The sequence below is a fragment of the Pseudorasbora parva genome, chromosome 3, assembly GCF_024679245.1.
Source record: "Pseudorasbora parva isolate DD20220531a chromosome 3, ASM2467924v1, whole genome shotgun sequence".
NCBI lineage: Eukaryota > Metazoa > Chordata > Actinopteri > Cypriniformes > Gobionidae > Pseudorasbora > Pseudorasbora parva.
The window spans coordinates 4,174,933-4,188,900 of NC_090174.1; the positions used below are offsets into that span (position 1 = coordinate 4,174,933).

The window sequence follows — 13,968 nt, forward strand, 5'->3', positions numbered from 1 at the left end:
CCGATCTCACGAAAATGTGCAATCGAGTGTGCAATCTTGTGGAATGATAGGCCAAAATGAGTTTGCATATGATACACACTTTATGGCGTATTATACATACAAAACACCCACCTCACCACCCCCATCCCACCCAAGAGCGTGTAATATGCACGTAATAAAGTACGTATCATATGCATGCAAAAACTTATTTTGGCGTATCCATTCCACGAGATGTCGTACTATTGATACGCATTACCATGTGATCGCGTTGGTCTGAAAGAGAAACTCGTTAAGCGATAAGATCAGCCGCAAAAATAACCCTGTCCACGCCTTTTCAGTGCTAATTTATCACTGCATCTTTAGTAAATCATGACAGTAGTTTATTAACACCAAAAGTGGGTTTGTTTACGCTGGCGCAAGCTGTTAGTAAATCTGGGCCTTAGTTTATTACTTCAGATACCTTTTTAAAAGACTACAATTGAAAAATGTATATATTATATAAAATTCAACCGCCAAAGTGGCTAGTAGGAGTGACTGCGTTACACACCACTACTGAGATACACACACATTTGAAGGGTGTTAATGTCAAGCCCTGATATTATGCATATATTTTGAAGACAAGAGAGTTACACACACATACCACAATACTTGGTAAAAAAAAACACTGTAAAGATCAATGGATCATTTCTGATTTTGAAAGGGACATTCTGAGTAGAAACAGCAAGTTAAACATAAAAACAATCCCCAACAACATTGCAAACAAAATTCAATTGAGCTTCAATTGAGTACAAATGTATAACTGGCAAAAGTCAGTTCAAACATTTTGAAAACATTAAGTTGAGTTAGGGCAGGCTGAAGGGACTGTTGCTGGCACACACCTCCATGCAACACACTCACGATCTCATATCCTTTGGTTAAAACACTGGTACTCACCCCTGCAGTGTTGTGTAAAGTCTATCCTCTAGCACAGATCTGCCTTTTGTTGGGGGTTTTCTAGCTTTCTATCGTGCTGTAGCTGCAGTGAGTCTCTTACGTCTCTTACGTGCAATAAGAGTAGCACCTCCTCCTCTACTGTCATTATCTCAATAAATCCTCTTTAAATCTACTTTGAGAGTTGTCTTAACTTAAATATATTAAACAATTAGACAGATCTATAAGCAGCTTGTCTTGCATGTCTACCCTCTTTAAAAAACAAAAAAAGGTTTATATAAACGTAGCCATGCAGTGACGCTTATCATTGTCTATGTTTACATGCATGGAATCCTTTAGTAATCGGATTGACAGCTCACTCAGACCGAAAAACCTTAGTGCAAACACCTTAATCGATCCGATTGATTGGAAAGGGTGGTTTATTCCTTTTCTAATCCAATCGAGAGGACATCTGAAACCTTAAAGGACTGCCCCACGTAGGAGGGGACGTTCTCACGACCTTGCGTTCCCTTAAAGTTCTCTAAAGGTGGCGAAATTCCTGAACCTTTATAGAACATTAGGGACGTTCCTAAAATGTCCTCTTTTGGTTATGAAAGTGCTGCAGTTCAAGGTTTCTGATATGACTTCCATTTTGGTTATTTATGGTCACAAAGCAACGTTACAAAGAGGACATTTGGGACATTAACAGAACATTCCCACATGGTCCTCTGTTGGTCATATAATAAATTTCCTGATATGACTTTAGGTGGACGTTCCATTTTAGTTATTCTATGGTCACATGGCAACGTTACAAAGAGGACATTTTGGACTTTAACAGAGCGTTCTCTTACGGATCCCTGTTAGTCAGACTGGGATGTTTAATTCGGGACTGCACTCCAGCATATCTTGTTCAGTCCAGTGGTCTCTACGCTACATTCCCTTACCGTATGCAAGACCTGTGGAGGACCAACCGAGAATGTTATTTTTTAGTCCTATTTCCATCACGTTTACTGAATGTTTTGAGAATGCAAATGAGGGTGCACAAAAGTTGCTTCTCAAAAATGAAAATATTCAGAACATGTAAGTACCCGACATAATTTTTTTTGAATGTACACAAATCGCCTTTGCGAATGCGCTTGTTAGCACGCTGATGGCTAATGTGGCTCAAGTTACCATTGCCTCACCATTCACAGAGATCAGAGCTATGTCATTCGTTTACTTTTAAAGGGGTACTTTAGCGCTGGGAAGATGAATCTGTATTTAAACTGGGTCATTAATGTAGTAGAAATGTGAAATTATTTTTGAATTTGGTGCTTTCTAGACTGAGAAAAGACAGAAAATGTGTTTTTGTCTCATGGTGATGAAAGACCACAATTCCCAGAATGCTTTGCTGCTCTGTGAGGCCAATCCCAAAGCCACCGCTACTGGATTACAGTGACTGAGTTCAGAAAGTACAATTAAATACTGAACGTGTCTGTTCAATATAACGATCGAGTCGCCACGTGAGTCTCACAGCAGACTCAGATTAGGAGTCAGATTACATTTAACGTCATAAATGAGTTGATGAGCTCTCGTGATGAGAGCTGAGGTAATCGCGACCACATTCGCGGCATACATTCACAACGCGTTTTCAGTTCATGCCTTTGGAAGCTTAACTTTCATAGAAATTAATTTGAGAAGTTAAAACACTTACATTGCTTAGCATCCGTTTAAATTAATGCCTGTAGCTGAGCTGTGCTGTAAGTGTGATCTCCATTCCCCATGCACGAGTTGAAAACATGCGGAAATAGCTCCCTCTGCTGGCTGTAGTCTTTAGGCTCTGGGCAAACATTCCAGAAATTTTTCCAGAAATAAAATGCATAAATCTCTCGTCTCAGGGGGATATAAGAGGGGGGAGCACGATCATTTGAATATACTCCAGGGTTTCAACTGATACAAAGCCATATGCTAATCGCTGAAGTAACCCTTTAAGAAATAATTGTACAGGCAAAAAAAATTCTATACCAAGCTCTGGTCTCTGTGAATACAGTAAGAGACAATGGTAGCTTTAGCCACATTAGCACATTCAGACAGGTGATTTACAAGCACATATTAAAGTGCTGTACTTGCGTGTTCTGAATATAAAGGTGGATCACAAAGAGTGAGTTAGTATGGATTCATCTTTGAGAAGCAACTTTTGTTAGCCTGGATGCCAGCCGAACTCAGCCCAGCCCACAACATTTGAGCTCTGGCGTTTCGGTCTGGACTCGATCCATAGAGGAGTGATTATGCCCAAAAAGAAACTGTTCAGACCAATGAAATCATCAGTGCGGGCTTTAGACGATGATGGACAGATGATAAACAGTAACATAATCATGCATGTCTTCAAAGGCGCTTTGATTATATTTGTTCGTATATTGGGTCTATATATCACTTAATAATCGCTTCAACAAGCGGACTTGGAAAACAACCCGTGGAAAAAAAACGTGGACTTGGCAACACAGTGCAGTTGAACTCTGTTGACATTTGACAACTAATGTAATGCGTCGCTTCGTTGCTCTGATTGGTTGTCGGTCTATCCAATTGAGGTCTTTCCTGGTTCGGCTGGAACACGCCCCATAATCACAGCCCAATGGAGCAGTATCAGACTCATATTCTGGCTAAAATTGAGTATGACCACGTCAGGCTAAACTTTTGTGCAAATCCTGCATTTTACTAACTCTCGTTTGCAAAGCAGCCCAGTGTACATAGATTAACACAAACATATTCTGAAAACATTCAGTAAACGTGATGGAAGGATCTAAAAAGGACCAAAAAAATAATATGGTTGGTCCCCTAAGGTCCTGCAAACATTATGGGAATGTAGCATAGAGACCACTGGACTGAACAAGATATGTTGCAGTCCCAGACTGAGGTTCTGAACGTTATGGGAATGTAGTGTAGAGACCTACTAGAAGGAACATCCTACAGTAATGGTCCCCTAAACATTCCTAAAACGTCCGGAATGTTCCCTGAACGTCCACCAAATAAGGTCCCCAACCCTTTAAGGAACTTCGCATCTTGACTCAAAACGTTCTCATCTTCAGACACTTTATTTTGGTCACAGGAAGAGGAGGCGTTTTTACTGCTTGATAAATATAAGCAGCACGGCACAATGGGTCATGTCCTCGTAATAGATAAATATTAATTCTGCTCTTAAGTCTGCTAAAACAAAGAAAAGAAGCAATGTATATGAGAATAGGGTGTGTACACAGCGGAAACTCTGTAAACTCTAGAAACTCTTTGAAGCTTGTGTCATATAAACGCGCACATGGATCACTTTATTTAGCGTTCACACCACCATCAGATTCATTAGTCGGAATGAATTCGTTCTGATTGTAACCAAAGGTGTAATGTAAAAGTAGCCATTGTGTGAGGCTTGCATGCAGCAAACCCATCCATGAAGCTCCCGCCATACAGTATCTGTGCTGATATTAATGCCAGTAGAAGTTTGAAACTCTTCAGCTATAAAATCAGCAGAGCATTGGCGACTTTTACACACCATACGCCTCGGCACTCGTGACTGGTTCGCTCTGTGACTTTACATGATCTTCCACTCTGAGGCTGAATTGCACTTACAGATGACAGTGGAATATCTAGCAGGGATGAAATTTAAAGAAGTGACACCGAAATGGTTGCATCCTATCACAGTACCTCGCTTTAATTCAATGAGTTTTTTCAGAACTACCTATTTTCACACACAAATGTTTATAAATGCAGACTGCACGGCTAGGCGCTTGATTTTATACTATACTATATATATATATATATACCAGTCAAAAGTTGTTTCTGAAAAAAAGTATATTCTGCTCAACAATCCTACATTTATGTTATTAAAAATAAATGCTTCATTTAGCCAATAAATTCCTCAAGGCGACTTCAGATTATTTGTTCAACAACATATTTGAAAAACAGTTGCATTTTAATGATGCATTTTACTGAGGGTCAATCTCAGCCCATAAGAAACACAGCAGAAAAAGGTTGTCACTCACCGTTAAGCATTGCATATTCTCAGGGTTTGCAGAGTTGGAGACAGCAGCATGGTTTGCTGTAGCAGCTTCTGAGGAGAGAAAGACAAATGAGCCGTGGGCTGTCTCTCTCACACACACATGCTACAAACTAACAAAGCTGTGTAGGGGGGAGTGTTTCCACGTTCCTCACAGTTCTCCTTGAATTATTTTAATATTGTGTTCTTGTGGGGGGATGGGACATTATTACCGATCAATAATGTCAAAAATGACTGTTTAAATGATTATTTAAAGACTTGTTTCAGTCGCTTTCCAAAAGCTTCACCCTGTCTGTTCCTCGATGAATGAGCTGCTGACATCAGCTTTAAAAAAAACATAACCATCTAGTTTTCTTCCTGTTCTCCATAGTCTAGTAAACATGGCATTGCTTATTATGATTATTGCTGGCTCTTTGAAAAATTGCTTTGTTGCTCTCTTGTAATTCACATTGGATAAAAGCATCTGCCAAATCTATAAAGGTAAATAAACAACTTAATAAATCAAAGTCTTCCTTTCTGCATTTCTTCATTTCTACCTTCTTCTCAATTTTTTTTTTTTTTTTTTGTAGTGTTAATATTTTATGGTTTCTGATGTCCCACATTTATAAAATGCTTTAGATAAAAGCTTACTGTATAAATGTAAATGTAACCTCATTAAAACAATTCAACCTGCCAGTCATGCCTGGTTTACACCATCGATTGCAGGACCTTCCAGACTGCTCATGCCGCTTATTATGCCCTCGGTTTTATTCTGCAGAAACACTTTTCTCTTACATGTCACAGCAGCGCCGAGCGAACGCACAGAGTAACGTCATAACATCATTTTAAACACACTTAAATGTATCTAATATGATAAACTGAGCTGCTTTACCTTATAATCATGACCGGAAAAAGCAGAAGTGCAGGCGCCCGGCAACTGTGATTGTGCACCTTTAACCGTTTACCAATAGTTAAAAAAAAAAATGTTGACCGATTAATACTATCAGTTAAACAGTTTAAAGGTGTTTTTTGGGAAGGGGGTTACGCTTTTGTTTGTTTGCTGCATGGTTAAATAAAAATATGCTGTATTTGTTAACTCACAGAGTGCGTCGGCACATGTCAAAAACGTGCTGACACAGACATATTTCGCAAAATGAATCAATGGAAAAGAAGAAGCCTACTGTGTTGGACCATTTAGACAGAAAGGGCAACAAAGTTACTTGCAAAATATGCGGTATTAAAGGTCCCGTTCTTCGCATGTTTTCGAAGCTTTGATTATGTTTACAGTGTGCAATATAACATGAGTTCATGTTTCGCGTGTAAAAAAAAAACAGTATTTTTCACACAATTTACTTATCTGTACAGCGCTGTTTCCTCTGTCCTAAAAACGGCCTGATGATTTCCTTGTTCTATGAAGTCCCTCCTTCAGAAATACTAGTTCTACAAAAGTATAGAGTTCTGATTGGGCCAGCGCTTCCCGTGTTGTGATTGGACAGCAGCTTAGCGCACTTTGCCCGGAAAGGTCCCGCCTCTTACCATAACGGGGAGATGCAAGCGCTGAATGCGCGCTCTTCTCCACGTGGGAGAGCAACAAGACCACGCCCTCTATTCTGCGTGTTCTTGTGGGCGGAGCTTTAGTCAACAAACGGTTCTAGTGACGTCATTACAGCAGGAAGTGCAGCGGTGTAGTCCAAACCGGCCGTTCGCTGTAGGATTTGAAAGGGAACTTCTGTTAAATAAAATATCTCGCTTGGCATTGAACTTTGAGCTTTATAATTTTACAGGTATTATTTATGCTCTAACAGCAACATTACACACTAACTAAAGTTTGAAAGATGGAATCTCGAAGAACGGGACCTTTAAGAGCAGTAGTACAAGCTCTTGACTGGTGGAAAGCAAATGAAAGGTGCTTGTTTAAGGCATTTCGTTTCGTGTGGTTTTGGTCAAGAGTAAACATTGTCACGTGTGGTCTTTTCAGAACTTTTATGTTAGGCTCAAACATAAAATAAAAAAAGTAATATTTTTAAACAAATTTCTTCATGTATAAAAATATTATCTGAATGTAGTATAACGACTAATAACTACAACTAAAATGAAGGCACAAGTGTGGTCATGCTTTATTCAAAATCTGAGGCTATGTCCAAAACTAAGAATTTTAAGAAACATTTTCTAAGACCATGTCTGGATTTTTTTTATTTAGATGCTTTTATCAAATAAGTTTGTTGGCTTGAAGACACGTCTGCAGTCTTTTGCCTAATGTCTGGCGAGAAGAACAGCTCAATTAATGCTTCATTATGCTCACTCGACGATCGTTTCACACATTTGAATGTATGAGACGTAATCCTCATTATTATTTTTGTTATGAATCTTTTGAAGCTTTTTAACAGCCATTATTCAAAATCAATTATAAAACGTATGCCTGGCTAAATGGCCCATTAGCAGCGCAGTATTTAATTTAGTAGTCCACATTATCTAGTCTTTCTAAAAGAAAAAGAAAAACAAAACTAAAAGCACATTATGTGAATAAATGTTACAAAATAGACAAAGCTCCTGGTCCAACAGGTGCATTGGAGCTTCAGTTAGCATCAAGCTACAGAACAAAATTTAAAAGATTAAAATTACACCTTCATTCGTTATGTCACTTTAGACCACCATCAAGTGTTTGTATGTTTCCTGTCACGATAAAATGGGGATTTCATTCATATGATGAGGATAAAACATGTTATATTTATCATTTATATGGAGCTAATCGCTACACCTGTTAGCAGTCATAATGTTATATTATATCAATCCACTATTGATATAATATAGCCGAAATCACATGAAAAATCACACAAAAACCTTATTCCATAGTTATCATGTGTTTATTAGCTTCTTAGTTCACGTGTAGAAATGTAGAATAGGCTCGTTCTTCACAGAGCCAGAATGAGGAAGTGTCCGTACAGGAGGAGAGCGTCATGCGGAGGGCAGTGTTGAGCATGTCAGATTATTGACAGCTCAGTGAGCAAATGAACTAGCCCAGAAATCTAGACGCACCCTAGCGGCAGCAAATCTAATCTGCCGCGAGTATCAACTCTCAATACACGTCTGAGCTGTAAAAACCAAACTCTGGTCAGGCCAATCGCATCGTGTATAGAGTCGGTGGGCGGGGCTTAACATAATGACGATGGCCGAGATGCGTTTGCGTGCTTCTAGTAAACACAGAAACTGGCGAACGGCGGACTTTCAAATCAGCTTTGACCGCGACTCTGGAAGACTTGGAGTTAAGCTTTTCTCTGAGAAAAGAACAAAGAACGGCACTGAAGTCATTCTCAAAAAGGGAAGATGTGTTCTGAGTTTAGCCGACCGGATACAGTGAATGTTTAATCTGTTAACGAGCTCTGCTTCACCTTCGTTGCTCTGGTTGGTGTAGCGCTATCCTATCGCGTGCAGAGGGAGTTTGAAAGACAACCGTTTATCCGCCCCTCAGATTGAGCTGTCAATGGTGAGTTTCCAGACCAAACATCTTGATGTGGGTCTGGGCTTGTCAGGTTACAAATGAACGCCTGATGACTGATATCTGACGCATATCATTAAGAGGAGACCCAGAGAGAGCTCTGTGCGTGTTTTGGCTCTTTTAGATTGAATAATTCAGTGAGAAATGAATAGAAATGGTATTATGTATGACATGCAAACGTTATAATGTCAATATTTCTCCAAATATGAGCACTTTTGAACTAAGAGCTAAACTGAAAGCTGTTCTTTGCGATCGAGCTGCTGCAGATGAGAGAGAATGACCATGCGCCTGGTAATCTATTCGTTTACCATAATTATTGTTAATAACGGATCGATTATAATGCACTCCTGACACAAATTAAGAAATTAATGTCACTGCAACCCAGTTTATTTATTATAAACAGTATTCAAATATCGAAGCTGGAGTCTTTAATTTCTCTGATGATACTGAGTTTGTCCAGATAAAGTAATATAGGGTGATGTTTAACAAGCAGTGAATGTTGAACAACAGTAATCTGAGGCCGTATACGATCTTTGAAAGGCATGGGCAACGTTATAACCAAGAAATAACATTCTTAAAACATTTTAGACATTTTAAATGTTCAGAGAACATTCCCGAAATAACATTTACATAACCTAAAGGAAACATTAGCAAAATGTTCTTTAAACATTTTGTTTGCTTTGAAACAATCTGTATTATATACAGCTCTTGATTTTTCTCAGCTACTGTATTTCTTCAGCAAAATAGTCTGTTTGTTAGCGCCACCAAGTAATAATTGTTATGTAACTGCATCAGCTCCAGGCACTGTTGGACCAAAAGCACCAATCTTATTGGACGGCCAGTTTTCTGTGAATGTTGACGTTGGTCTAAATAAACTCAAAGTGGTTATCGTCACACCAAATTATCCTGATAAACTTGATATGAGCAGGCCTTTCTCTCTCACACAAACCATTTTACATTTTTAATAAGATATTTAAGATATCTGAAGAATGTTGGCTGGTTTTCAAAATGTAGATAACTTCAGCGTTTTGATATCCTGAAGGTTACACATGCAAAACCCACGCATACACACCCTGTGTGCAACCATTATGCAATCAACCCACACTAAAAAATGCATTGAAGAGTAGCATGGCCCACTTTTGCTTAGAAGGGTATCAACAATTTAAAAATGCTTGGTAACTTGAAAATCTGACAGAGCGACACATCAGAGCGAAAGAGAACACGAGTGACAGACCACCCGAGTGAAACACAGATGGCTATTAATGATTCAATGATAATCTACTCAGACAGTGGGAAGTCACTGACATCAGGAGTTGTTGAGTCCTGTTATCTCAAACTCAGCCACTGAGCAAATTAAATAGTCTAAATAAAATATGTATTTCAATTAAAGCATCCAAGGGAAAAATAATACGAAGACGAGCTTCCACCTCACCAAATTAAATGTGGACTCCTAGAAAGACACAATAGAGGGACACAGACAGATCACTCACCTGATCACTGATGTTCAGACAGATGTTGAGACTGTGCAATTTATTCCCTCAAACTCAGTTTTTTAGCATAAGCATTAAGTATGAGCAGAAATGAGCGAACACTACAGCATGTGTGTGATGTTTCTTGATGTTTGGCTTGTCTGACTCCCTCCCTCCACCTCCTCTCTCTCTCTCTCTCTCTCTCTCTCTCTCTCTCTCTCTCTCTCTCTCTCTCTCTCTCTCTCTCTCTCTCTCTCTCTCTCTCTCTCTCTCTCTCTCTCCCCCCCATGACCTTATGTAGATGGCTGTGCGCTTGTTTCTCTAGCTCATGTTAATCCTCCACTCTCTCTGCCTCTCTCTCAGCTGTTTAGTCCTGCCTACATCCTCTCCTTGCCTACACTGTAAACATTAAATAATCAGTAAGTCATGGGAACTTGTGTTTTAAGGTATTCCAACATTCAAGCTGAGATTCAATTTTAAGTCACTTTAATGTAATTTAACTTAATTGACTTACAACCAAATTGAATACAATTAAACATTTAAGGCTGCAACTGAACTTGAGTTTATTTTGTTGAAACGGTAAGATGTATGTGCTTTAAATTCATCAAATTTCTTTATTTCATTTCAATTGGTCATTTCTGACCTATGATATTTTTTGACACACAAAAAAATAATCTTAAAAATGTAAAATATAAATATCATACAGTAGGTGTAAAACATATCTTTTTTATAGGGCTGCCAAGTTAACACATTCAATTTGACTATTTAAATATCTTCACTAGTGTTATTTTGTTTAGTTATTTAGTGTTATTTTTATAATTGTATTTTATTTAACTTGATTTTTCATGTGCATTATATTTTATATTATATTTAGATTTAATTTAGTTTTAATGTAATTAAATTTTTGTCTTAATTTATTTATTTTAGTGCTTTAACATTTCATTTATTTAAAGTTTTTCAACTAACTAACTAAAATACTTTATATATAGGCCTATAGAATTAAAATTTAAATAACCCCATGATTTACCCACCATCAAGCTATCCTAGGTGTATATGACATTCTTCTTTCAGACGAAAACTTTATAAAGTAAAATTCCCGCCTTCAGTATTTAACTTACAAAGAAAATAATAATTTTGGGGTGAACTATCCCTTTAATAACCCTGGTGTTATCAGAACAGAGGGACCTTTACACAAGACCCATGGTGACCAAGCAGAGTTTTCCTGTTTCTTTTCCTGTTTCATGTTATAATGAGTGGCAATCCGGCACTGGATTTTGTTATTATTAATGTTTTGCTTCTGTAGCTGCAGTAATTCAAATAACAGAATGCTAACTAATGTATATTGATACATACATCCACAGAATAACATCTGCAATTTTGTTTTATTAATATAAATATATTTCCACATCTTTTGGGACATTTAATTCTTATTCAGTAACCCCAACTTTATAGCTCTGAAATATGCTACAGCAATAAACTCGTGATCAGAGCTCTTTTTGTGCCAAACAGATTTGATCGCATGAACAGGGACAATAATCGTCTGTAAAAGCATCTTAGCAGAGCGGCCGGATATCTGCAGGCGGTGGGGGAGGGACTGAGAGAGAGAGAGAGAGAGAGAGAGAGAGAGAGAGAGAGAGAGAGAGAGAGAGAGAGAGAGAGAGAGAGAGAGAGAGAGAGAGAGAGAGAGAGAGAGAGAGAGAGAAGAGAGAGAGAGAGAGAGAGAGAGAGAGAGAGAAGAGAGAGAGAGAGAGAGAGAGAGAGAGAGATGTGGACTGACAGATGTCAGGCTGAGATTGAGAGAAAACAGAAGATAATAGAAGAGAGCGAGATGCAGGAGGTCGAATGGGTAAACTGTTGGAGTCTCTCTGTGATCCCTCATATAATCTGCTAATTAGTAAATTATGGCAATTAAATATTCATTCAGCCAGATGCAAGCTCCAACATAATTGCTCAGCTCAGCCCACTCATTCACAAAATAATATAACACTATAATATAATAAATAAATAATAATATATTTATTTTTATAGCGCCTTTCAGGAACCCAAGGTCGCTTTACAATGTAGTACAAGAGTGTAATCAATTACATTCAAAAGACAGTCCGCCTGTTCATTATAACAAATAAAACAACAACAAACGACTCCAGATAGACAACAACAACAAATAAGTAATACAATCAAAGTGAACAATTCACAGGCAGTCATGTAGCATAACATGAACAGGTCCAAGAGATCACTTGAAAGCAGAGGCGGTGTGAGAAAAAAATATATATTTTTCGGCCAGAGTTTTAAATTGAGATTTAAAGGGGTTATATAATGACATTTTTGTACAAGTTAATATGATTATTTAGTGGTCTAAATTCAAACTTTGTAATATACTTTAAATACAAATTCTATTTAGTATTTTAAGAAATCACTAATTTAAACCTGGTGAAAAACAGCTCTGTATTCAACAACCCTTTCTGTGCATGTGTGTTTTATGCTAATGAGCTTTGCTCACCCCGCCCCTTTGTTCTATGGGGGCTTTGAGTGTGAAGCGTTGCTTAGACAACAAGAGAAAGTTCAACCGTATCAATTAGATATATCAGATATATCAACATAAAAATGACTGCTTGGTTCATTATTACACCCAAGAACAGAACACCACAATCGCTTACACGCCATTCTGCTTCAGCGTATCCACAATGGCGGACAGCTTGCGCTCGCTCAGGGTGGGTCTGTGCTGAAACGCTGCTGTCAATCAACAGTTGTGGGAGGGGTGTCTGATCGTGTGACGTCACACAGCGAACGGCTTGATTTCAGACAGTTGAAAACATATAAGGAGATTTAAAAAAAACACTTGATGGACTTTTATCATTATAGGATGGTGTACAGGCACGGCCAACACACATTGCTGTATAATATATATACCATTATATGACTCCTTTAGACATCTGTAGAGTAGGTGCGTTACGTATAGTCAAGGGCACCTTGACACTGAACATTTATCAAACAGACCTGCCACTTCATTCAAGTTATAATTACTAACCCTGATTATGTAACTTTAACCATTAAATGTCTATCACACTAGTCTATTTCATTCATGGTATATTATTATTCTTGTCTACACTGTAAATAAATGTTAAATGTGAAGTTCTTTACCTAAGTCTTTTCACTTCAAAATTTCACATTTAATTCAATGTCTATAGACCTTATATGCGGCAGAGTAACAAAAAGCGCGCAACCATCTTTAGAGGATGTGTTTGAACTTTGGTTTTAGCGGGAGCTCTGTATATTTGTTTGGCATCACTGTCAAAGAGTAATTTGCTGGTGAAGTGGATTTACTTGTTGTAGAGTTAACTACAGTTATCATGAGCATTAATGTTTGAAACGCATGTCATGACAAATGCCAGTGGTCCAGGAAGATTTTAAAATAAGTGGTTACTCACTTCATAAATCCTTAAGATCTTATCTTCATACCATGAAAATACAAACCGGAAGACAGAACACGAGTACAGTGCTGAAAAGTGGCGGCGCCAAAGAAGGGGTATACTTGCCATTTATTAAAAAAAAGTTATATGTTTTTATAACAATCCCACAAGCACGGTTTAAAACCGTGAAAATCCAAAAACACTCTATTAAGCTCTGTCAAGAACATGTCAAACCAACAGGTGGCGATATAACCCTAGCCATAAAGCCATGTTGGCCAATCAGAAGCCTGAAAAAAATGGTTATTGCTATTGTTTTTATTATTAAGCAGTGACCTGTGTAGTATTGATTTCTGATGCCTCTGTTTCGTAATATAATGGGAGAACTGTGTATGTATCTGTATAGCCCACAGCTTGTTAGCATAGTTATTAGCAGCAATATTTTGGCTATATCCGCCATTGCACAGACTCGCCACATGTAAACAAAGGAGATAGTGGCACACAATCTGATGTCAAACAAAGGAGATAAGAGTGACCACTTCAATATCACAAGCCACAATCTCTGTCTACATGACAACACTGCAATCTGAGGCCCCGTCCACACGGAGATGCGCTTAGCTATATACGTATACATTTTGTACCGTATCAGCGTTTCGTCCACACAGATCCGGCGTTTGGAAGCATGAATCCGATATTTTTTGAAACCGG

At 38.2% G+C, this 13,968-nt stretch overlaps 1 protein-coding gene across 3 annotated transcripts in view; it reads right to left on the bottom strand.

The window, feature by feature from the left end:
* Positions 1-10,006, bottom strand: part of rgs3a (regulator of G protein signaling 3a) — a 188,624-nt gene extending 178,618 nt beyond the window's left edge. The window contains exons 1-2 of one of the 3 annotated variants that reach the window (XM_067437557.1): positions 9,878-10,006; positions 4,899-4,966 (exon numbers count right to left, since the gene is read on the bottom strand). In XM_067437557.1, the coding sequence (XP_067293658.1) occupies positions 4,899-4,913 (15 nt within the window). In that variant the 5' untranslated portion in view covers positions 4,914-4,966; positions 9,878-10,006. The remainder of the gene's footprint in view (positions 1-4,898; positions 4,967-9,877) is intronic. The other 2 variants (XM_067437559.1, XM_067437558.1) reach the window with 2 other exon arrangements.
* Positions 10,007-13,968: the final 3,962 nt, after the last annotated feature.